At 39.8% G+C, this 26132-nt stretch overlaps 1 protein-coding gene across 2 annotated transcripts in view; it reads left to right on the top strand.

The window, feature by feature from the left end:
• The first annotated feature begins 361 nt into the window (after positions 1-361).
• The window catches only part of DRG1 (developmentally regulated GTP binding protein 1), a 35893-nt gene continuing 10122 nt past the window's right edge, over positions 362-26132 (top strand). Inside the window, exons 1-9 of one of the 2 annotated variants that reach the window (XR_003973094.1) lie at positions 362-501; positions 1347-1470; positions 3388-3563; positions 10331-10400; positions 13667-13836; positions 15602-15732; positions 17399-17566; positions 17840-17962; positions 24104-24649. Coding sequence is in view for 1 of the 2 variants with exons in the window: in XM_030335653.1 (XP_030191513.1) it covers positions 460-501; positions 1347-1470; positions 3388-3563; positions 10331-10400; positions 13667-13836; positions 15602-15732; positions 17399-17566; positions 17840-17962; positions 24104-24203 (1104 nt within the window). In the remaining variant the exon portion in view is untranslated. Of the gene's footprint in view, positions 502-1346; positions 1471-3387; positions 3564-10330; positions 10401-13666; positions 13837-15601; positions 15733-17398; positions 17567-17839; positions 17963-24103; positions 24732-26132 lie in introns of those variants that run through there. The other variant, XM_030335653.1, reaches the window with a different exon arrangement.

A 26132-nucleotide genomic window follows, 5' to 3' on the forward strand; every position in this document is an offset into this window, starting at 1 on the left:
GTTTGAGTGAGCTTTTCACTCACACCGGGCGTTGACGCCCAAGGTCGGAGGGCTGCGGCTCTGTCCGGCAGTAACCAGAAGCCACTATCACACACCAAGCGCGGGGGGCCGGGCGCGGAAGAGTACGTGGGCGCAGGTCCGGTGGGGCGGGGCCGAGCGGCGCGCGACCCTCCGCGCGCTCGGGGAGGCACAGACCAGGTCGGCCTCTCTGGCCCCCGCTCCCGCGGGCTCTATGACACCGCGCTGGCTCGCGGGACGGGGCGGGGTTGATTGAAGGGGAGGAGATTCCTCCAAGCTGTACATCTCGCGGTGAACCTTGCGCGAAGTCTCTCGCGAGAAGTAGGAAGTACCGCGCTTGCGCGCTGCAGTAACGCCGGTGGCCTTAGCAGGTCCGCAGGCGGCTGTGTGAGGGGAGGTAGGCTGTGTGCAGGCCACTACGCCCCCCGGTGACTCGCCGCCATGAGCAGCACCTTAGCCAAGATCGCGGAGATCGAAGCCGAGGTAATGGGCACAGCTGGCGCTTCACTCTCCCTCGGAGCGTTCCTTTTTCGGCAGTGTTGCCCTTGCCTGTACTCCCTTCAGCCGCGTCAGGACCGGGCCTGCGTTCTCCGACTCCTCTCAGCCCGGCCCCGTGTCCCCCCACTCCCCTCAGCCTCCGCCGGAGCCCCCCGACTCCCCTTAGCTCGGACCTTGCACCTTGGTCGGTACCCCGTTCCAGTGTTCGGCTCCTGTCCGAACATCGTTCCTCTCAGTCTTCCTTTTCTGTGGTCAACACCGAATCCTGTTCCTCTCTGTGGTCCAGCCCTGACCAGCTCACGTACTTCGTTCAGTATCTTTCTTCAGCGTTCAAAACCCTTCTCCCTTTCCCCCAATCTCTACTTGATGGCTGAATTTCCCAGAGTATTGCTCCCGGGAATGGATCTGGGATAACATCTGTGGTAGCTGTTGATTCCACACGAATTACTATGTGATTGTATTGTCTGAAGTGCTCAGAGCTCTTTAAAATCGGGAAAGTGGTGACCCTGTATCAGACGGTGCATATCAGGTACAAGCATTGGAAAAGGAATCCACAGCTCAGTTTTAGTCTGATCTGTGAATGCTAATTGTAATGACCTTGGTCGTGTCTTCTTTTTGGGCCTCAGTTGTTTGCTCTGTAGTGAGAATGGGCTGGGTGATGAAGAGAATGGATTTTTACACCCCCCCCCCCTTTTTTAAGTCTGACTAAAATGGGTATACTGACAGTAGGATCTGGAAAAAAATCATTCAGATTTGAGGGAGCATTCATTCTGGATATTTTAACCTGTGGGAACTGCTTCTGATTTATGACTGTGATTCCTCCCTTACAGATGGCTCGGACTCAAAAGAACAAGGCCACAGCACACCACCTAGGGCTCCTTAAGGCTCGCCTTGCTAAGCTTCGTAGAGAACTCATTACCCCCAAAGGTGGTGGTGGTGGTGGGCCAGGAGAAGGTTTGTGTTTTTCTTCAGCATTGGTTTGTTTTGTTTTGTTTTGTTTTTTGGTGTATTTTCTATCAAAATAATATAGCTGTGTGGTTTAAAAATAATTAAAAAATTTCTATCAAAGTAGGTGCTCCTGGTTGGCTCAGTTAGAGAATGTGACTCTTGATCTTGGGGTTGTGAGTTTGAGCCTCACATTGGGTGTAGAGATTACTTAAAAATAAAACCTTAGGGGTGCCTGGGTGGCTCAGTCAGTTGAACATCCGACTCTTGATTTCAGCTCAGGTCATGATCTCACAGTTTGTGGGTTCAAGCCCCACATCGGGCTCTGCGCCGACACTGCGGAGTCTGCTTGGGATTCTTTCTCTCCTCTCTGCCCCTCCCCTGCTTGCTCACTCTCCCTCTCAGAACAAACAAACAAATAAGTAATTAATTAAAACAAAAATCTTTAAAAAAGTCTATCAAGGTAGATTTGTATTTTCTAATCCTAAATTCTTGAGCTGTGCTTATTTCAGTCTGCTGATTTCAAAGGCAAATGAGTATTTTCTAGGTAATGAACTAGGGTTCTATATATATCTTTTTTTATTTAAAAAAATTTTTTTATGTTTATTTCTGAGACAGAGAGAGAGCATGAGTGGGGGAGGGGCAGAGAAAGAGGGAGACACAGAATCAGAAGCAGGCTCCAGGCTCTGAGCTGTCAGCACAGAGCCTGACACGAGGCTTGAACTCACAAACCATGAGATCATGACCTGACCTGAAGTCGATTGCTCAACCGACTGAGCTACCCAGGCACCCCTATATATCTTTTTTTTTTAAGTTTATTTATTTATGTTTGTAATCTCTACACCCAATGGGGCCCGAACTCACGACCCCAACATCAAGAATTGTATGCTTTTCTCAGAATGTAGGCATAACCTATGTCCCAGGAGTTCTACTTCTGGGGGCAAGCCTATCAAAAATGCATACATATAGTCATCAAAAGAAATGTACAGACTTGTTCTTAATCCCAAGCAGAAAACTCCCAGATGACCATCAACAGCAGAATAGTTAAGTACATTGTGATATATTGTATTTATAAAATGGAATGCTGCACCAAAATGAGAAATCAAATGGGACTGATCTGTTGTCGTAGAAGTCAGAATGGCAGTTATTCTTTTGTCAGTAATAGCAGGATTGGGGGATGAGGGGGCTTCTGAAGATGGTGAATATGATTTCTTGTGGTGGATGCTGATTACTTAGCTGGTTTGCCTTGTGATAATCAGACACTTTTCTATGTGTATCTTTATGCTTCAATAAAAGGTTTAAAAAAAAAAAAAAAAGACAGCCAGACAGGAGCCCTTATGTATATCTTGTATTGATCCCAAAGAGGTTTTCATTGGCTTACAGGAATATGTACATACATACATCAACAAAATAAAAAATAAGGATATTGGTGCAAAGGGAAATGTAAGTAGGAAGAATAAGTTGAAGCCAAGAGAGAGAAGGTTGGGACCAAAAATAATGTCATAAAGTCTGTACACTTCCTAGAGGAGGGCCATAAATTTGCCTTTGAACTTGTTTGCAGCCATTACAAAAAAAAAAAAAAAAAAAAAAAGAAAAGCAAACCTAGTTAATCATACAGTTCTTAGAGTTTGTAAGACAAAAAAGAAACCCATTTTTTAGATCAATTATTATATAACCTTCGAGCCTAAAATACTGTGGGTGCTAGAAATGTATATAACAGTGAAGAATAAAGTTTCTAAGTAAATATTCCATGTTAATTGCTCTAGGGAAAATCTTGTGTGCTTAAGTTCTGGAAAGGTAAACTGTAGAAAGCTGGAGAAATATGTCCTAGATGGATAGACTACTAGAATGTGAAAGGAATTACCTGAATCTCAACATTTTAAGAGATAACTTTCCTCTTCTTTTTGATATTTATTGATGTTTTAGGTTTTGATGTGGCCAAGACAGGTGATGCTCGAATTGGTTTTGTGGGTTTTCCATCAGTGGGGAAGTCAACACTACTTAGCAACCTGGCGGGAGTATATTCTGAGGTGGCAGCTTATGAGTTCACTACTCTGACCACTGTGCCTGGTGTCATCAGATACAAAGGTGCCAAGATCCAGGTGAGTCAGGCCTGCAGGCCACAGAAGGGAAGAAATCCAGTCTTTCGTTAATTTAAAAAGCACTTATGGGAAGCTGTGCGTATGCCAGGCCTAACCTTTGAACTACTAGGCCCTTTCTGTCTAGCAAGCATGATAGAGTAGTACATACAGACAGTAATACAGTGGGATAGTGCCTGTCAAAACACATAGAAAGAAGGGACTGCTTTTTCACCTGAGTATATTGGGGGAAGGTCTGGTAGAACTAAAAAAGCTTCGTGTAGAAAATGACAATGGAGGAGTGTCTGGGTGGCTCAGTCGGTTGAGCGTCTGACTCTTGATTTTGGCTTAGGTCATGGTCTCATGGTTCGTAGGATTGAACCCCATGTTGGGCTCTGTGCCTTGGACTGACTGTCTCTCTCTTTCACAAAATAAATAAACGTTAAAAAAAAAAAAAAGAAAAAGAAAATGACAGTGGAGGTGGGTCTTGAAGTTCAAGTAGAATTTTATCAGCCAGAGAAGGTGAAGGGCAATTTCAGGCAGCCATAATGGTAAATAGCTTGCTGTGGTACAAGCTTAGGTGTGGACAGGAGTGGTAGAAACTGAATCCGGAAAAGTAGGTTGGAGCTTAATTATGAAGGCCCTTGTGTGCCTGCTAAGGAAGTTGAATTTTATCTTATATGTAGCTAGGAACCATCAGAAGCTTTTAAAAAAAGAAATAACATGATAAAATCCTTTTTGGAAGATAATTCTTATCCGTGAGGCCTGATGAAGTTAGTGTCCTGAGTTTTTCTTAGATGATAGATTTAGGGCTCCCAAATGAAGAGTTCCTTTGGGTATGAAAGAAGGTGTACTATAAATGTAAGATATAACGGAACATATTCTTGTTGGCTGCACAGCTAAGAAAGCAAGATTCTGATTTTTTTTTTTAAGATTCTGAATTCTATGACATTTGAATCTAGGCTGGAGGTTCCCAGACTTGCTTGATTCACAGCACCCTTAGTGTCTTAGTAATTATTTCCTGACAACTTTTCTTCTCCCAGTAATTTTTCATGGCACTCTAGGCCAAAATAAATACCTAATGGTTCCGTTTGTTAGGTCCAAGCAACAACCTAAGTATTTATGTCCTTACAGCTACAGTTATTTATTAATGGGATGTGTGCACTGTTGGGTACCACATAACTTCTCAAACCATGGAATCAGATTGGATACCACCACATTTGTTTCCTTTTCCACATTGATTTTTGTGTGGTGCTTTTTATTATAGCCACTGATGAAAAATCTAACTTCCCAAAATTTCAATCTGACATAATTGAAAGCGGTGTAGTAGGCTGTAGTGTTGAAATTGTGAAGTATGTGGAGCTAGTAGTTTCCCCATTGTCTGACATATATCAAGAATTGCTGTTTCTCTTGAAAATTTAGAATATCCCATGGGACTCTGAGTTCTCTGTGGTGCCACAGAGTACCTTGGCTCATTGTTAGGGAACTCTTGGTATAAGCATTTGTTTTCCCTCTTGCTGAGCTATGCAGAGAGTTGTAAAGTGTATTCATACTTCTTTATTATAGAATCTGAAGTTGGAAGGGACCAGTATCTTGGTAATATCTTCTTTCCTTTTTTTTAATGTTTATTTATTAAAAAAAATTTTTTTTAACGTTTATTTATTTTTTGAGAGACAGAGAGAGACAGAGTATGAGCAGGGGAGGGGCAGAGAGAGAGAGGGAGTCACAGAATCTGAAGCAGGCTCCAAGCTCTGAGCTGTCAGCACAGAGCCCGACGCAGGGCTTGACTCACAAGCAGTGAGATCATGACCTGAGAGGAAGTTGGACGCTTAACCGACCGAGCCACCCAGGTGCCCCATAATGTTTATTTATTTTTGAGAGAGAGAGAGTGTGTGCATGCTAGCACTAGCTGGTGGGTGGGGAGGCCGGGTGGGGAGGTGGGTGCAGATCCAGAGGGAGACAGAAGATCCGAAGTAGGCTCTGACAGCTGACAGCAGAGAGCCCGATGCAGGGCATGAACTCATGAACCTTGAGATCATGACATGAACCTAAATTGACACTTAACTGAGCCACCCAGGAGTTCCACCTGGTAGTATTTTCAATGGCTTTTTTTTTTCCTGCTGGTTAGGTGCCCATGCAGATCTTTCTGGTACTCCATGTTCAAATGTATATAATAAGAGTGAGGATGCTTGGGCATATCTGGACCACTGCTTGATTGCATCTTGTTTCAGAGTCTTACTGATAATCACAGTTTTGGCAGCTCCTAGAATAACCTCTTCCCTGATGAGATGCCATTGACATCTCTTTTAGGGCTTCTGAGTGTATCAGAATAAAGAGTTACTTAGCCCCTTTCTTTACTTGTGTTTCCCACAAAGCATTCATTTCAGTGTCTCCTGACCTTTTAGGTGTTTTCCCCCTTTTTTGCATGGTGCTTTCTTTTCTGCCTGTGCACTCTCCTCTCTTTTTCCTTCCCTTCTGACTTTCTCCAGAAACCAAGTTAAGGAGTACACAACAGGATTAAGATGACTGCCCTCGAATGTTTTTTAAATGGTTGCTTTGTGGCAGAGCACTCATTATCTGTGACTTGGAAGGGAGAGGTGTACAAAATTAGAACCATTTACTACTAAGAATTATAAGGAGGGAGATTTCTGGGTTTTTTGTTAGGAAGGATGATGTTTTTTAATAGTAAAGGTGTCTAAAAATGGAATGGTACCTCCTGAGACAAAGAATTACTACGTCTGGAGGTGACTGAACCACCACTTACCAGGGATGTTATAAAGAAAATTGATGTATCACATAGGTGGAGATTAGCCTGCAGAGAGGATGTTCAGTTTTTAAAATTATGGGGCTTGTTTTCACCTTGCTAGTGTCCCTAGCACTCCTGTTATTCTATGTATATAATTGATTTGCATATTTAAGTTAGTTGCTTTAACCTCTAAAGGCATTTGAGTTTGAATTAGTTTAACATTGAATTCTTTTTTTTCAACGTTTATTTATTTTTGGGACAGAGAGAGACAGAGCATGAACGGGGGAGGGTCAGAGAGAGAGGGAGACACAGAATCAGAAACAGGCTCCAGGCTCTGAGCCATCAGCCCAGAGCCCGACGTGGGGCTCGAACTCCCGGACCGCGAGATCGTAACCTGGCTGAAGTCGGATGCTTAACCGCTGCGCCACCCAGGCGCCCCTAACATTGAATTCTTAAAATCCTACAGTTTCATGATTTAAACAAATATTTATTCTTTTCTTATCTCTTGGTTGTAATATGAAATTCAGATATGTTAAGCATTTGTTATTTTATTGAATGAAATTTGATTGCCACGTCTACAGCCATATCACCCTGAATGTGCCTTGATATTGTCTGAAATTTAGTTGCCACATTTAAATGGTTCATTCTAACCTTAAAGATATTTCCCTCTCAAGACAAGCTAAAATTAAGTTGTTTTTACTTTTCTAGGGCCTCAATAAATTTTCCCCTGCGTTTTAGTTGCCATAGGTAGAAAACTTGTGTTCTTTTCTCTCAGTGTAATATTCTCTTTCAGATGCTGTTTTATATGATATTATAGTCATATTCTATGTTTAAGAGTTTTAGATTATCCAGATGGATTTTCCTTTTGAGTTTTTGATAGCATCAGCGAGGTTCAGTGTATATAGTAAAGCCTTTTGCTTATGTTATGTATATACATATAATATATATATTATATTATACTTATATAATTATTATATAGAATATATATTGTGTAAAATATATAATTAGGTTATAATTATATAATTAAGTATAATATGTAATTATATATATTATATATATCATAATATATATAGCAGAAAGAGATTTACTAAGTGTTAGATTATAGACTCTTTGGGAGAGTTGAAGTAGACTCTAGACTTAATTTCTAGGAACAACTGATGATGAACTTTTTGTTTTTTCAAACCTCTTTATTGAGGTGTAATTTACATACAATAGACTAGATAAAGTATAAAATTTAGTTAGTTTTGACTTAGCTATATACTGGTGAAAACATCACCACAATCAAGATCATGAACATACCACCCCCAGAAATTTCCAAATGCCCCCTCCCTCATGGTCCCCTTCATCTCCAAGCAATTACTTATTTATATTTTGTCATTGCAGATTAGTTTACAGGTTGAGTTGTGTATAAATAAGACCATTGTGTAAATATAAACGTACTCTCTTTTGGTTAGCTTCTTTCATTCAGCGTAATTATTTTGAGGTTCTCTTGTATCACTCATCTTGATGCCTCTTATGTTAATATTCTACATAATCACAGAAGAATTACTAGAGATAGATTAATATAGATGCAGTGATCACTAAACTACAGACTGCAGATTTTTACCAATTTTCCCACCAAATGCCTTCTCATTCCATGGTGCATTTAGTTCTTTTTTTTTCATTCACCTGCTGTCTGTAATAATTACTCTGTCCTGTCCTTTAAGACCTTGACACTTAAAGAGTACTGAGTAATTGTTCTGTAGAATGTCCCTCAGTTTGGGTTTGTCTGATATTTTCTCATAATTAGACTGAGGTTTTAATATATTTTTGGTAAGAATGCCCTGAAGTGATGGTGTGTCCTTCTCAGTGCATCTTATCATGGGATTCATGATGTTACAGGTTTTAAATGCTGTTGCTGACCTGCATTGGTTGGTTAAATACATTAGTATCTATAGGATTTCTCTACTGTAAAGCTATTATCTTTCTTTTTTAAAAAGTTATTACCTTTCTTTTTGTAGTTAATAAGTATCTTGGGGGAGGTACTTTGAGAAGATGCAAATCCTGTTTCTCAAACTTGCCCACTCATTTTAGCGTTCATCTGTGGATCCTGTCTGCAGTAGTTATTACTCTGCTTCTGGCCTAATAGTGATTCTTTTTTTTTCTCTTTCCTACTACATGTTTTTAATTGGAATTCTGTTTGGAAGAATTTTTCTGTCTTATTTATTCAATAGTATGTATCAATGTAGGCTCATGGATATTTATTTTATGGGTTATAGTCCAGTACTGCCATTATTTTAGTACTCGTATTGTTCCAGTTTTGACAATTAGGATCTCCTTCAGGTTGGCTCTTGTGTTCTTTTCCATAAGCCCCCATCTTTTTGAGAGTACTTATTTTTTGGCAAGACAATGCTAATCTTAGATTTTTTTCCCTGCTCTAGCCCTGAAGTCAACCACTTCTGAAGGAACTCTAGTTTCTTTTATTGGAGAATGATGTTTAGAAATCAAGATCTGGTGTGCTTATTACTTCCCATGTAGCCTTGTAAATCAGAGTAACTAAAGTTTCCAAGACAAGGTTGATGTATTCAACATGCATTATCTTTTGTGAAGAGAGAGGATTTTGTTGTGTTATATTAGTCTTAGAGAAGGTAACATTATTATGTAGTGAAGAATAGGGAGGAGATTTGAGTAGGTTCTTGAAAGGAAAAGTTGAACTGTTTAAACACCTTCTGAATTCTTTTTCATTGTGGTTTATTTAATGTGAAGTATGTTTTTATAAGGTCAGATGGGCTTATAGCAAAAGCTAGTTTTAAATGATGTTTTGATGAGCTGCAACTCTGTTCCTTGTCCATTTATGTGGATAATTCAGTATTGGCCATGCAGTGGACCCTTGGTATTTTCAGATTTTGTATATGCTCTTAACTGTTTTCAGTGGACTCTTAAGGGCTTATGACTAATAGTTTGCAATTTTGCTGAGATGTGCATTTGATTTGTGTGCTATGAAGTTGGTTTTTATGTTCTTACTGTTAGGTATACACAGTAGGACTTCTCTGAAGTTTTACTTTACTGCATTTTCTGGGCATTTGAGCGGTCATTTTCAATTGGGAACACACATCAGAGTCACCCATGGAGCCTTTTGAAGTACATATCAATACGTGAACTTTGCTCTTCTAAATTAAAAATTTTTTTTTTTTCAACGTTTTTTATTTATTTTTGGGACAGAGATAGACAGAGCATGAACGGGGGAGGGGCAGAGAGAGAGGGAGACACAGAATCGGAAACAGGCTCCAGGCTCCGAGCCATCAGCCCAGAGCCCGACGCGGGGCTCGAACTCACGGACCGCGAGATCGTGACCTGGCTGAAGTCGGACGCTCAACCGACTGCGCCACCCAGGCGCCCCTGCTCTTCTAAATTAGAATTTGCAGGATGGGGCTCAGATATCTGCATTTAAAAAGGTTTTGCAGGTGACTATTCTGTGCTCACCAGCTTAAGAATGACTGCAGAAATTTTTGTGAATTGGGCAATTTGGAAGATTGGCAAAGCTCTGAGTGTATCATGTGAATATCAAGATCTGGCTATTGTCTACAGTAAGGAATTGGTGTGGGGGGCTCAACCTTCTGAAAAGAAGGGGAATATTAGGGGAATACTAATGCAGAATAATGAGTTTGGCCCTCAAAATGTGAGGGTTTTTTTTTTTTTTTTTTGATTTAAATTTTAGTTAGCCAACATACAGTGCAATATTGGTTTCAGAAAATTAAGATCTTACTTGATTTGGACTGTGATTTTGGGCAAATCACTTAACCTGTATGAACCTCAGCCAATATCCTGGTCTCAGGGTTGTTAGACATTTTAAACTAGATGTAAAGTATATAAAAAACTTGTAGCTGACATTTGGATGCATAGTAAAGTAATACACAGCTTATAAGGAAGATCAGATTTGAATCCTTTATATTTTGGATACTTGAAAAATAAATTATTCTATTTGATCTGTTTAGATTTATGACTGTTTTTTGTGTTTTTTTTTTTTTTTTTTCCTTCTCTCCTTTCCCCATCCTTAATCTTGCAGCTCCTGGATCTTCCAGGTATCATTGAGGGTGCCAAGGATGGGAAAGGCAGAGGCCGTCAAGTCATTGCAGGTGAGTGGTCCAGGACTGCCATCATTCTGGGATATCATCCCTTTATCAGGTACTGTTGCTTTAGATGGGGACTGTTGGACTTAGAGATTTTACTACAATGAAGGGCATAGTTTTACTTGACTTCTTACTGGAATAGAATGTCAGAACCTGAAGGGACCTCAGAGAGTAACAATCCAGATCTCCATTTGAGGAGAAACATTAAGGACAGGAAAAGTGAAGTGCTTCAGTCCAGTGTAGCACTGTTTGTGGCAGATTCAGAAGGATTCAGAACTAGAACTCGGGTTTCCTGACTTCCACCCATGTCTTTCCTTCTTCTTTTATGTAGAGTAAAATGTTACAGGGGTGCCTGGGTGGCTCAGTTGGTTAAGTGTCAACTTCTGCTCAGGTCATGATCTCGTGGTTTGTGAGTTCAAGCCCTGCTTCGGGCTCTATGCTGACAGCTTGGAGCCTGGAGCCTGCTTTGGATTCTGTGTCTCCCTCTGTCTTTGCCTCTCCCCTGCTTGTTTTCTCTCTCTCTCTCTCAAAAATAAATAAACATTTAAAAAAAAGTAAAAATGGGGGCGCCTGGGTGGCTCAGTCAGTTAAGCGTCCGACTTCGGCTCAGGTCACGATCTCACGGACCGTGAGTTCGAGCCCCGCGTCGGGCTCTGGGCTGATGGCTCAGAGCCTGGAGCCTGTTTCCGATTCTGTGTCTCCTTCTCTCTCTGCCCTTCCCCCCTTCATGCTCTGTCTCTCTCTGTCTCAAAAATAAATAAACGTTAAAAAAAAAAATTAAAAAAAAAAAAGTAAAAATGTTATAAAAGGCCAGTCATAAATTGCAACAATCTGCTACTCCACCTCTCCTCACCTCCACCATCATCCCCATTGGCAAATATTCAACGGTTCTTTCTGTTTTTTACCTTCATTTTTTTTTTTAAAGTTCATTTATTTTGAGGGAGGGAGGGGGGGGGGGGGAGAGAGAGAGAGAGAGAGAGAGAGAGAGAGAGAGAGAAAACACACGTGTGAACTAGGGAGGGGCAGAGAGGGAATCCCTAGCAGACTCTGCACCAATAGCACAGAGCCTAATGTGGGGCTGAACTCAAGAACTGCGAGATCATGACCTGAGCTGAAATCAAGAGTTGGTTGACTGACTGAGCCACCCAGGCGCCCTTGCCTTCATATTTTTAAATATTATGCTTATATTGCCATTTCATGACTAATTAATTAATTTTAGATATCATCTGTTGGTTTCATGTCATGGTTGAGAATTAGCTCTCTTATACTCTATACGACTTTTCCTATTTTTTTTTTAAGATTTTATTAAAAAATTTTTTTGTGTTTAATGTTTATTTGAGAGAGAGAGGTGCGCGTGTGAGCGGGAGAGCAGAGAGAGAGGGGAACAGAGTTTTCCGAGGCCAGTACTGCGCTGACAGCAGAGAGCCTGATATGGGGCCCTAACTCACGAACTGTGAGATCATGACCTGAGCTGAAGTTGGATGCTCAACTGACTGAGCCACCCAAGGGCCCCAAGATTTTATTTTTAAGTAATCTCTACACCTAATACGGGGCTTGAATTTATAACCCCAAGGTTAAGAGTCGCTTGCTTCACTGACTGAGCCAGCCAGGTCCCCACCTACCCCTTGTCTTTCAAAGAAATTATATCACAGTTTGTAGTTAACTTATCAATTGTAATTTACATTATTATGTAATGAATATATAACTTTTGTTCAATGCTAAGATAAGTAGTGTGTTGTGACTTCGCTGCTTTTCTCTTGAATCTGTTTTTGAAATTTGTTTTTCATGGAGTAATTGTTTTGTTTTATTTACATTTCTGTGTTTGCTACTATTTTTCAAATATTCTAACAGATCAAATGCTTATCCATCAGTATTTTTCTAGATACTTAAATATAGCTCAAGAGTTACTGATTTCATTCTTTCCCCACAACCCTGACACTACTGTCCTGTACCCTGTCTTCTTTCTTTTTAATTTTATTGTCTTTTTTAAGTAGGCTCCACATGCAGGGTGGGGGTTGAACTCACAACCCGGAGATCAAGAGTCACATGCTCTACTGACTGAGCCAGCCAGGCACCCTGTCTTCTTGCTTTAATCTGGATTGGTTGCTTTCTAGATCAGCACTGTCCAGGAGTGCAATGTTCTGAATCTATGCTCTCCAGTATGGTAGCCCCTAAGCATGTGTGGTTGATGAGTGCTTTAAATGTGCCTAATGTGACTAAGGAACTGAATTTCAATTTTTTTTCACTTTAATTAGTTTAAATTTAAATAGCCCAGGTGGCTAGTGGAGTCTATATTGGATAGTGCAGTGCTAAACTCTTTTGCATGGCTGTCATCCTGAGACTTTCTTCTGTGTTCTTGTGTGGAATCCTCTGTTTCCTAGAGTCGGTGTTCTTTTTGGGGGTCATTTTTGTTTTGCTGAAGCACATTCTTTAGTAAACTACCAGAAAAAAGATAAATTGATAGGTAAATTTTTCTGTTTTTTTCATGTTTGAAAGTGTTTTTATTCTACCTTTATATTGAATTACTAATTTTAACTATTTATAGAATCATATGTTAAAAGTTATTCGTGGATGAATATCAGAAACATTATGCTAAATTAAAACGGTCAGGAACAAAAGACTGTATTTTGTATTATTCCATGTATATGAAACTTTAAAAATTGCCAAACTAACCTATGTGACAGAAAGCAGATGAGTAGTTGAATGGGAATCAAGAGGAAGATTGATTTCAGAGGTGATGGAAATGTTCTGTATCCTGCTTGCTTATGGTGGCCATACAGGTATATATATTTGTCATTAAACTGTATGACATGGACACAGTTTATTTTTTTTTAATTACACTGATAATATATAATATATGTAATATATGTGTATATAATTATGCTGGTAATAAAGTTGACTAAAAATATGCTAAGCAGATGATCTTTTTTAGAATTCTTACTGTTTTAAATCTTTCTAAACTTTTTCAGGGATTTAGGTTATTGCCTGGTTCTTATCTTCATTCTGACTTGTTTTTCTGCTAGTGTATCTAGAAGTTAACACATCTTTTAGAGATACCAGGAGAAAACAAGGCATACATTGCAAATTGACTTCTGGGATAGAATTTGGTAACCTTAAGAACTTCATGTGTGTCTTTATATTAATAGGAAAAAAAAGTCCTTTGTTTCTAAATGGAATTCTACCCCTCCCAATACTCCAGCTTTTGAGTATTTGGCTTAGTTAAGTCTTTAGTGACCTTTGCTTACATATAAATTATTTTTTCCATTCTTCAGTGGCCCGAACATGTAACTTGATCCTGATTGTTCTGGATGTCCTGAAACCTTTGGGGCATAAAAAGATAATTGAAAATGAGCTGGAAGGTTTTGGCATTCGTTTGAACAGCAAACCCCCTAACATTGGCTTTAAGAAGAAGGATAAAGGAGGCATTAATCTCACAGCCACCGTAAGTGGAGGTGACATGGGTGGGACAGGCTGCTGAAGGAACTAGGGTGGAAGGATGTTGACATTTGGAAATTACCTGGCTTCTAGCACTAACTGAGGTAACACAACAACCTTGTAATGACTGACAGAGTAGGACAAGAATCAATCTCAGACTTAACCTTTGCAACTTCATTTCTTCTTTTAGGTTATTTTTTGGTATGGTATGGGAGTATAGACCAGTCTTAATGCTTGCATAAAGTACATGGCTACTAATATCAAGTGTTTTCATTCATTCAACACAGATTTATAGAGCGCCTACCATGGGCAAAATGTTGTTTTAGGCCCTTGTTGGGAAGGGAGGGAAGTTGGAAGAGGGAGCAAAATAGACAGAAATCTCTGTCCTTACATTCTGTGTGGAAAAGTAACGAACAAAATTAATGAGTCCATACAGTATATTAGATGATGATAAATCTAAAAATTAAACTAGGGAAAAGGGATGGAGAGTGTTGGTGGGGTTGTAACAGTGGGGGAGATAGAAGTGCTTGATTGTCAAAAGATTTTGGAAGTAGCTGGTAGGAATTACACCTGATTTGGATGTGGGTTGTGAGAGAGAGGACTATAAGATTTTTTCCTCAGCTGGAAAAATAGACTCTTATTATTAAAATGGTAGCACTTTGGGTAGGATAGGATTGGAGGGGAGGGGAAGATCAGGACATTCGGTTTGAGATGCTAGTGAGACATCCAAGTATTACCATCAAATAGGCATATGAGGAATAATCAAGGCTGGAGGTACAAATTTGCTGGTTAGCAACTGTAGAGCCATGGGCTTAGCTGAGATCACTAAGAAGTAAGTATAAATAGAAAAGAGGTTCAGGGATGGAGCTTCCTCCCCAACTCCCGCCCCATGATTATAGATTGGGGAGATAGGAAGAACCAGCAAATAAGACTTCTTAGAGAAAGAAGGAGGAGAACCAGAAGAGTTTGAAATCTTGGAAGCCAAGTAAAGAAAATGTTTCATATTGGAGGAGTAATCAGTTTGCTCCATGCTGCTTGCTTCTAAGTCATATAATTGAGGTCTGAGAATTTCCTACAACATTTAACATTCTAGAGGTCCAGATAATATGACTAGCATAAAGTTAAGCTGTCCTGCCCAAAAGATCTTTCCCGTTATCCTGTCATAATTGAATTTGAACATTTCATATTATTTCTGAATTTTTTGCTAAGGCTGCCATAATAAACTGCTATATAGATTGGGTGGCTTAAACAACAGAAGTTTATTTTCTCTTAATTCTAGAGGTGCTGGGTATCTGAGATCAAGGTACGAGTAGGGTTGGTTTCTTCTGAGGCCCCTCCTTGGTTTGTAGATGGCTGTCTTCCCTTTTTGTCTTCAGATGGTCTTCCTTCTGTGTGTCTGTATCCTAATCTCCCTCTCTTGTAAGGATATCAGTCACATTGAATTAGGGCTCATTCATATGACCTCATTTTAACTTAGTTAACTCTTTCAAGACACTGTCTTTAACCCTAAAGGTCACATTCTGAGATACTGCGGTTGGGACTTCAACATATGAATTTGGGTGGGAGTGATTCAGTCTATAGCACCTTCATTTGAGTTTAGAAAGATTATTAGTTTTCAAGTATTTGCTAATAAAAGTCATGTACTCTCATCCAGGATAACAGACTTCAGAAATGAACTTGCTCCTTAGCTAGAATTATTCGGGTACAATGATGGATACTCTTGGGAGACTTTTTTGCTCTGTGACCAGTTACTGTCTTCTGTGCTCATTTAGTGCCCTCAGAGTGAGCTGGATGCTGAAACTGTGAAAAGCATTTTGGCTGAATACAAAATTCACAATGCTGATGTGACTCTGCGTAGTGATGCCACAGCAGATGACCTTATTGATGTGGTGGAAGGAAACAGGTACTGACTACATGTACAGTCTGGTGCTTGAGTTTCAATTTAAGCCTTGTAGTGGAAACATTGGATTATGAATCTGGATATTCTAATTCTGGATATCTTGATTCTAACTCTAGCTGTGCTAGTATCTCAGATAAATAGTGGGCCTTGGTTTTGTTAGCTGTAAATTGATTTTGGTTTTTGTAAATTGAAATTGGTTTTGATTTCTAACATCCTTCTTTGCTCTTAAATTTGGTTATGATGGTTAAATTCCCCATTTCAGTTACTTGCTGTGGACTAGGTTGTCCCCTAAGCTGTGTCATACAATGGTGGAAGGGAGTAGTTCACAACCTGCTGTCCCAGAATTAATCCATCTGAGAAAGCCTGTAGGCTGTCCTATAGAACTCAACATGCTGGGCTGTATCTGTTCTCTCTAAGGGTAACCTAAGGGTATGTAGCTAAAGCCCTATTTCATGAAAAAGTACTATTATTAGTATTTTAAATTAATAATTTAAGCTACTGTAAAAATTTTTCCTGGCATTTGAGCATAATATTTTTTATTTTTATTATTTTTTATTTTATTATTTTTAAATTTTATTTTTATTTTTTCCTTTATTTATTTTTTAAATATATGAAATTTATTGTCAAATTGGTTTCCATACAACACCCAGTGCTTATCCCAAAAGATGCCCTCTTCAATACCCATCACCCACTCTCCCCTCCCTCCCACCCCCCCATCAGCCCTCAGTTTATTCTCAGTTTTTTTTTTATTTAAAAAAAAATTTTTTTTTTTAACGTTTATTTATTTTTGAGACAGAGAGAGACAGAGCATGAACGGGGGAGGGGCAGAGAGAGAGGGAGACACAGAATCGGAAGCAGGCTCCAGGCTCTGAGCTGTCAGCACAGAGCCCGACGCGGGGCTCGATCTCACGGACCGTGAGATCATGACCTGAGCCAAAGTCGGACGCTTAACTGACTGAGCCACCCAGGCGCCCCTATTCTCAGTTTTTAAGAGTTTCTTATTGAGCATAATATTTTTTAGTTGCTTTCCTGTTCATTTGTTTCTATTTGTTGGATGGATTTATTTGATTTTCATTTGAAAACAAGCAAAGGCTAATTCTTTGAGTTAGGCCATTGTATAAGTGAGGCATTTGAAGCATGAGAAGTTGTGGCTTGCTATCAATAATTAGTAGCCTTGGCTGCCCTATTGATTGGACATTAGGATTGTGACTTTGCCAGATGTTATGTTTTTTATTTAAAAAATTATCATGAAACATGTTATTAAAAGTTTATTTACATTTATAATTCATAAAACAACTTTGTAGGAAATTGACTCTGAGACTTTCCCAGGGACTTACATCTAGGAAGTGACAAAGGTGGGAGTAGATTTAGTCTGTGTGACTCCAAAGCTTGTGTTTCTTCTATTGCAGTATGATCTCTCAGTAATTAGCTGCATGGCTCAGACTAGGGCCTGAGTTTTGTTACTTCTCAACCCATAGTTTACTTTTTCAGACATTTGACCTTATTTTGGTAGGAAGCCTTTCGTGGGGAGGGATTGAGGGGTTGATCTGCCTCTTGCGCCTCTTGAGAATCTCTGATTTGGGGTCCTGAGCAAGGAGATGCTAATAATCACACTGAGAGTTTTGTCAAAGGCTCCAGACTAATGTCTTATTTTATTCTATTTCTGTAGAGTTTATATCCCTTGTATTTATGTATTGAATAAGATTGATCAGATCTCCATTGAGGAATTGGATATCATCTATAAGGTGCCTCACTGTGTCCCCATTTCTGCCCATCACCGCTGGAATTTTGACGACCTATTGGAAAAGATCTGGGACTATCTGAAGCTAGTGAGGATGTAAGTCTTAGTGGAAAGGGTCATATTGCTGTAGGAATTAAACCAGACTGTCCTAAAATGATACTTCCTGGAACTCATTAACATAATTTGTCTCTTTTTGGAGATACAAGTATATTAATTTCTATCATGTGCCAGGCCATATTGTGGGCACTTTCTTCCTCAAGTTGAAAGTTATCTGTGTCTGATCTTCTCAGGGGTGATGGAGGGTTGATTTGCATTTAACACATGAAACGTTCCAAGAAGTAAGCAACCTCTGCTCCCTCTCTGTCCTAGTTACACCAAACCCAAAGGCCAGTTGCCAGATTATACATCCCCAGTGGTACTGCCTTACTCTAGGACCACGGTGGAGGATTTCTGCATGAAGATTCACAAAAATCTTATCAAAGAATTTAAATAGTAAGTATCATGGGCATGTAGTGCCTTCTTTTCTATGGGAGCTACTGATTCCACTAACTACCAATTCTTAGGGTAGCATTAAAGAAAACGGGCATCAGGGAGACTGCTGAAATGCTTGCTTGGTTAGAACTCTGCAATGTCTTCCTAAAACCATGCTAAGTTGGAGCAGGAAGAGCTCTAGAAGCCTCATCGGCTCAGGAGAGCTGACAGTACAAAGGGCTCTGACTTTATTCTGTTAATTCATATTCCTCTTGGCAAACACAAATGTGAATTCTTCTTGCCAGCATCATATTGGCCTCCAGTGGTTACTGAGACCCACTCTAAACCTTAAGCATGGGTAAATTTCCCTAAATCTCTTTCATATACTTTTCATTGCTGATACAGGCTGAAAAAAAAATTCTAACAGGCTGAAAAAAAAAAAAAAATTCTAACATTATATTTTGAGCTAAGTGAGCTAATTTTAGACTTACAGAAAAGTTGAAAAATTAGGTAAAGAGTTTCCTTATATCCCTCACCACTTTCTGATGTTACCAGCTCACATAACCATAGTACAGTTATCAGGAATAGAAATTAGCATTGGTATAGTATTAACTAATTTTTAGGCCTTATTTGAGATTTATTTATTTTTTTTATTTAAGTAATCCTACACCAAACATGGGGCTTGAACTCACAACCCTGAGATCAAGAGTCCCATGCTCTTCTTTTTTTTTTTTTTTTAATTTTTTTTTTTAATGTTTATTTTATTTTATTTTATTTTTTTTTCAACGTTTATTTATTTTTGGGACAGAGAGAGACAGAGCATGAACGGGGGAGGGGCAGAGAGAGAAGGAGACACAGAATCGGAAACAGGCTCCAGGCTCTGAGCCATCAGCCCAGAGCCTGACGCGGGGCTCGAACTCACAGACCGCGAGATCGTGACCTGGCTGAAGTCGGACGCTTAACCGACTGCGCCACCCAGGCGCCCCATGTTTATTTTATTTTTGAGAGAGAGAGAAAGAATGCGAGTGGGTTAGGGCGGAGAGAAAGGAGACACAGAAGCAGAAGCAGGCTCCAGGCTCTGAGCTGTCAGCACAGAGCCCAATGCAGGGCTCGAACTCACGAGCCGTGAGATCATGGCCTGAGCCTGAGTTGGACGCTCAACCGACTGAGCCACCCAGGCGCCCCATGAGTCACATGCTCTTCTGACTGAGCCAGCCAGGTGCCCTTTATCTGAGTTTTAATACCTTTTCTACCAGTGTCCATTTTGTGTTTCAGGAATCTACGTGGCATATAGTTGTTACTTCTCCTTAGTCTTCCAGTTTTTCAGTCTCCCAGTAATATTTCTTTAGCTTTTCACTGTCTTTGATGACCTTGGCACATTGAAGAGTACTGGTCAGTTATTCTGTAGAATGTCCCTCACTTTGGGTTTGTTCAGTGTTCTCTCACGACTGAAGTGACATGCGTTTTTGGTAAGAATATCACAAAAACTATGACATATCCTCAATGCATCCTATCAACAAGAATCATGATGTCAGTATATCCTATTGATAGTGATATTTACTTTAATCACTTGGTGAAGTTGGTGTTGGTTCGGATTCTTTACTGTAAAAATAGTACTTTTCTTTCTTTGTATTTGATAAATATTTTGGGGGAGTTACTCTGAGACTATGCAGATCATGTTTCTCTTCTTGCTGATTTTAGTACCTATCAGTGGAGCTTGTTGGCAACTTTTATTGCAGTGTTGTTTGTCTAATGGTGATTCTTTATTTCCCTCTTTGATTTTACATTTATTTACTGGAGTTCTGTGAGTTAGAGCTATTGCTTCTCTCCTATTAATTTAATTCATAATTATATTGGTATGAGCTGTTGGGTATTTTTTCCATGGGCCATAATCCAGTACTACCATTATTTTGTTACTCAAAGTGTTCTAGGTTTGGCAGTTAGGAACTCCTTCAGTTGGCTCCTGTGTTCTTTTAGTAAACTGCCATTTTTTTTTTTTTTTTTTTTAAGCATTTCCTTACTTTTTGGCACTACTAGATGTTCCTGATTCATAATGATTTTTCCCTGCACCACCCCTGGAATCAGTCACTTCTCCAAGAAGCCCTGGTATACAAGATGTGTGTGCTAGGTGTGTTTGTTCATTGTTAGTGGGCTATCATTGTTTATAGGCCGTTTCAGCAGACAGCTAGGAAGTGTATGTATGGATACTAACCCATGCTTACATCTTTATTTCTGTGTCTCTCTTGTCCTTCCTATTTATCCATCTGTTTACCCACCCTCGCATCCTTATCTTAAAAACCATGAACTTAGGGACGCCTGGGTGGCTCAGTCAGTTAAGCATCCGATTCTCGTTTTTCGGCTCAGGTCGTGATCTCATGGTCGGAGATCAAGCCCTGCATTGGGCTCTGCACTGATGGTGCTTCTGTCTCCCTCTCTCTGCCCCTCCCCTGCTGATACACACACAAACACACACACACATTTTTTCTTTCTCTTTCATAAATAAATAAATAAATACATGCATACATACATAAATACATAAATAAAAACCAAAAACCTGTGAGCTTATATGGTTACCTCTGATTCCAGTTCGACACCACAGGGTTTGTTTTAAAGCCTTTTCCTTTTTCTTATCTTTAACATCTTTCTTCAACCATGAGAAACCTGGCTATCATTACTTAATCTACTTATTTACTTCATTCTAGTGTGTGTGTGTGTGTGTGTGTGTGTATACACATATATATATGTAGTAGTTCAGAATTGCAACCTATAACCCTATGAGAAATATTTTAACTAACTGGATTATAGTATCTATGAATAGTTCTTTTCAACTCTATGGGCTGAAATTTAAAAAGTTGTTTTAAAATTGAAGAAAATAGAAAATCATTGTAGAAGATCAGGAAAATATGGAAATAATGACATTTTAAAAATACTTGTTTTTTGTCCATTGATTGATGAATGGATAAAGAAGATGTATACACACACATACATGCACTGGAATATTATTTGGCCATAAAAAGAATGAAATCTTGCCATTTGCAATGATATGGATGAATCTAGAGAGTATAATGCTAAGTGAAATAAGAGAAAAACATACCATATGATTTCACTCGTGTGGAATTTAAGAAACAAAACCAATGAGAGAAACCAAGAAACAGATTCTTAATTATAAGAAACAAACTGATGGTTACCAAAGGGGAGGTGACTAGGAGGTGGGGGGATGAGTTAAATAGGTGATAGGGATTAAGGAGTGCACACTTGTCTTGTTGAGCACTGGGTGATGTATGAATTGTTGAATCACTATATTGTACATCTGAAACTAATATGACACTGTTAACTGACTGAAATTAAAATAAAACTTGGGGTGCCTGGGTGGCTCAGTTAGTTAAGCACCTGACTTCAGCTCAGGTCATGATCTCACGTTTTGTGGGTTTGAGCCCCATAGTGGGCTCTGTGCTAACAGCTCAGAGCCTGGAGCTTGCTTCAGATTCTGTGTCTCGCCTCACTCTCTCTCCCCCTCCCCTGCTTGTACTCTGTCTCTCTCTGCCTCTCAAAAATAAATAAATGTAAAAGAATAAAAAAAATAATATACGTAAAAAAATAAAAATACTTGGGGTGCCTGGTGGCTCAGTCAATTAAATGTCTGACTTCAGCTCAGGTCATGATCTCGCAGTTTACGAGTTTAAGCCCCATTCACCCTCTGTGCTGACAGGTCAGAGGCTGGAGCCTGACTCAGATTCTGTATCTTTCTCTCTCTCCCTCTTTCTTCCTTTCCCTGGCTCATGCTCTGTCTCTCTCTGAAAAATAAACAAAAAAAAAAAATAAAAATACTTGTTGCTGATCCTAAGAATATTAGAAGAGTGAAGACCTTTATTAAGCCTGACATTCCTTTAATCCAAAGTAACTAAATTCCATGTGCAGGTGCTAATTTTCACTATCCTCAAACCATTATATTTTAGCATATATTTCAATTAATGCAGGAGAGTCTTGTGAAGTTAGATATTTTCCATTTTCAAATGTGATAGATTTCTAGATAATTCTTACCTTCCATGGTGGCAGGACGCTGTTCTAAGCCTCTAGAGAACTGTGTTAGCCAGGGAATTAAATGAGGAGGGAGAAAAATATTTTGGAGAAGAGACCTATCAAAGCAAATAGAGGGGCACCTGGGTGGCTCAGCTGGTTAAGCATCTGACTTCAGCTCACGTCATGATCTCACAGTTTGTGAGTTTGAGCCCTGTATCAGGTTCTGTGCTGACAGCCTGGAACCTGCTTCGGATTCTGTATCTCCTTCTCTCTCTGCCACTCCCCTGCTTGTGCTCTGTCTCTCTCTCCCTCAGAAATAAAATAAACATTTAAAAAATAAAAAAAAATTTAAAAAAAACCAAACAGAGTTTTGTTTGGTTGCTATTTTTCTGTTTTCTTTCTTTTTTTTAATTTTTAAAGTTAAAAAATTTTGTAGCACATGCACTGGGAAGGGGCAGAGAGAGAGGGAAAAAGCATCCCAAGCAGGCTCCAGGCTGTCAGTGCAGAGCCTGATGCGGGGCTCGATCTCACACACCTTGAGATCATGATTTGAGCCGATATCAAGAGTTGGATGCTTAATGAACTGAGCCACCCAAGGCACCCATCTTTTTTTTTTTGATGATTAAACAAAGAGCATTTTAACCATCTTAATAAAAATTCAGCTTTAGGCCTACTAATTATAACATTTGTCCTTGTTGCATTCTTTTTATGTCCTTGACCACATATACATGTCCTTTGATCATTTACTACATGTTTTCTGTGTGTTGCAAGATTCACATCATTTTTATAACCATGTTTTTGCATTTTTTGCTACTTTACATAGTTTTCTTGTCTTCATACACAGACCTTTCCCTTTTAATTACTTTAATCTAGGATTAGTAATAATATGGCCTTTGATATGTTTTGGTGCATTGCTCTCCAAAAGGGCTGAACCTGTTTACACTGCCATCAATAAAATAGGAGGCACTGATATTGCCGCAGGCATTGAATATGATTATTAAAAACTAGTTTTCTAGTTTAAGATTATAAAATGGTCACCTTGCATTTATCTTGCTTGTTAGTGCATTGAAAAATTTTACCTATATTTGTTTTACTAATGGTGTTGTATCTGTAACTGTCATTTATCTGTTTTCCACAAAGTGAAATCTCGTTCAGTGATTTCTTTTTGGAACTAGGTTTTTAAAGATGTTTTGTTGCAAAGACCATATAATAACAACATGGCCACCTTTTTCTATCGCTTGGTACAAGATTCTTAGCCTCTGTGAGGCAGGTCTTAATGTTTTGTTCAATTTCCGTTACTAGCACAACAAATTTTTAGTATTGGAGGCCTGTAGATAAAAAATTATCTTCATAATTCAAAAAATCAGGAGAACATACTAGTTACGGTGTCTTGGGAGGGAGGAAGAATTTTCCTAGCATGGCTGAGGAGGGAGGTGCTTTATGGTTTTAGTAGACCCAATAAAAACTGGTATTTCAGTAATAGTCTGTAACTGACAGTATAAGAATCAGTTTTCAGTCTGAATTATTTCAGTGGATTTTCTATGACCCTTATTTTTTCCTTTTAATTTTAAATTAGTCTTGTAACATTTCTCATTTGTGTTTTTTCTCTTTGACTTTCCTAAATTGGCTCTGGAAGAAGAGGAACCACACAACTTCCAAAATTTTTTGCCACTTTGTATCTGAAGGTGCCATTGTGCTATACTGCCGGGAAAGTTAATACCTCTGGGCTTTGAATTTGGTCCTTGCTCTGGAGAGGGGGATTTTGGCTGTTGTAAGCCTATAGTTCTTAAGAGCTAGAATGCTAAATCTGAGCAGAAAGGTGGCATCCAGGGGCGCCTGGGTGGCGCAGTCGGTTAAGCGTCCGACTTCAGCCAGGTCACGATCTCGCGGTCCGTGAGTTCGAGCCCCGCGTCAGGCTCTGGGCTGATGGCTCAGAGCCTGGAGCCTGTTTCCGATTCTGTGTCTCCCTCTCTCTCTGCCCCTCCCCCGTTCATGCTCTGTCTCTCTCTGTCCCAAAAATAAATAACGTTGAAAAAAAAAAATTAAAAAAAAAAAAAAAAAGAAAGGTGGCATCCAGGTAAATAGGGTAGAAGCTAGGTGATTATTTACACTGACTATTTTTTTTATTTCCCTTCTCTACAGCGCTCTGGTCTGGGGTCTGTCTGTGAAACACAATCCTCAAAAAGTGGGTAAAGACCATACGTTGGAAGATGAGGATGTCATTCAGATTGTGAAGAAGTGAAACCTATCCCTCTGCCAGGCCAACCACAAGAGCTTTCCCCATGACTAAGCACCCTACCCGAGACCCCTTCTGGCTTTGGCAGCCAGTGGATCAGGATTCAGGGGAGGGAAATGGAGGCACCCAAACTGGAACTTTACTTATCTTAACTTGGTGTCACCTTGTAAATTCAACTGCATAAAGGACCTGGTAAGCCAGCCAGCTATATGCAGTTCACGTGTCATTGTCAGAATTTGTTTTGGGATGGACTGAATGAAGATGACTATGTACAGTGAGGCAGCTGCAGAAGGGGTTATTTGGGAGCTTGGTTTTGAGTGTGAAATGGATAAAAATGTGACTGCAACATCTTACTTGATGTTTAGTCATGGGAAACCCTTCCAACTGGATGTGGCCTTCACTCTTCTCAAGTGGCCTTTCGCAGATGATACTGGAAAGAGGAAGGACTTGATGTAAGTTACTGATTATTCCCTGCAAGGCTAGCCCATGTGGGAGATGTGTTATGTAGCAGTTGAGTAAAGTACTCTGACCAGACGCAAGATTTCGAATTGCATGGCCACTTCTAATTAGCTTTGAAACCCTGCATAAATTATACAACCTCTATAACCATCAGTTTCTTCATGTAACATGGAGATGGTAATAGCATTTGTGTTCTAGAGTGAGATTGTTAGTATTAAGGGAGATAGTACTTGTCAAATACTTAGCACGGTATCTGGCATGTAGTACTTAGTGAATGTTGGCTCTTATTGGTCTCTTTCCTTACCTGAGCAGAGGTTTGTGTGTCCACATATGTGTATGTATGAAGGGGGATGTTAGATGGAAAGGTGAGGTCAAGACTATTTAAGAGGGCACTAAGGGCATAATCAGAGGTTTTTGCTGGAAAGACAGGAATAAAGGGATTTCCTTGAATATTGGGAAATTTATTGGCAAAAATTTTGTGCAGTAGACTGGTTAGTGAGAATAATGGCAAAGGGAAGGTGTGGGCATGTACGTACCGAGATTGACTTGCTCTGTGGAAGAAGAGAAGTCAAAGATTATTCAGTATGGATTACAGGGGTGATAGAGAAGGGTAGTCCCTGAGAAAATTAGGAAGGGAAACAGATTTGCAGAAGTTTGATTTTAGGTGAAGTGAGCTAGAGCTTCTAACAGGTTGGGGGCTGAGGATGTGGGATTATCCATATACTCAGCCTTTTCCAGTGCTTGTTACTTATGCTACCTGAGTGACAGTTGTTTCCCTGATAGTTTTCCTGGAGCTTGAGCTCACCTCTGTCCCCAGACATAGGAGATAAGCCCCTCAGGCCTGGTGTCCCAGTCACTTTGCAGGATATGGACCTTGATATCCCTGGTGCATTCATGATAGAGGCCATACTCTAGAGCCTACCCCAATTCTTTAGAGAAACATTGACTTTCTGAGCTGTGAGATTTCCAGCAAGGTTTGCTCTCCAACCAGAGCAAATACTGTGTTTTCAGGGGAGTCCTCATGTTCAAATTTACATCATTGGGCAGAGAATTAGCATTGCTAGGATGTTGGGTAGGGAAGGTTGCTGAAATCCAGTTCATCCAGGGACTTCTGATGTGCTTTGAATAGGCCTTGCTTCCATCATTCAACATCCTCCCCTCCCTGCATCATTGGCCCCTTGATGCTTGAGGAGAACATTACCTTACCTTTTTCCTTTCTTTCTTTTTGGGCTCAGACTTGAGAGTTCTGGGAGAGGAGTATAGTTTTGTGTTAGAAATGCTGTCTGGGGTAGGGCTGCTAAGGAGAGGCATTCCCATAGTAAAGGCTTTCTCTTGAACTCCAAGACTACAGTGGTTTGGCTTTCAAAGCTTGAATTCCCTGTACAGTTACATACTCCATTTCTTTCCTGGTTTTTAAAAAAATAATTTTGTTGTTGTTGTTGTTTATTTTTGAGAGGAGAGGCAGACTGCAAGCAC

The sequence above is a fragment of the Lynx canadensis genome, chromosome D3 (assembly GCF_007474595.2).
Source record: "Lynx canadensis isolate LIC74 chromosome D3, mLynCan4.pri.v2, whole genome shotgun sequence".
Classification (NCBI taxonomy): Eukaryota; Metazoa; Chordata; class Mammalia; order Carnivora; family Felidae; genus Lynx; species Lynx canadensis.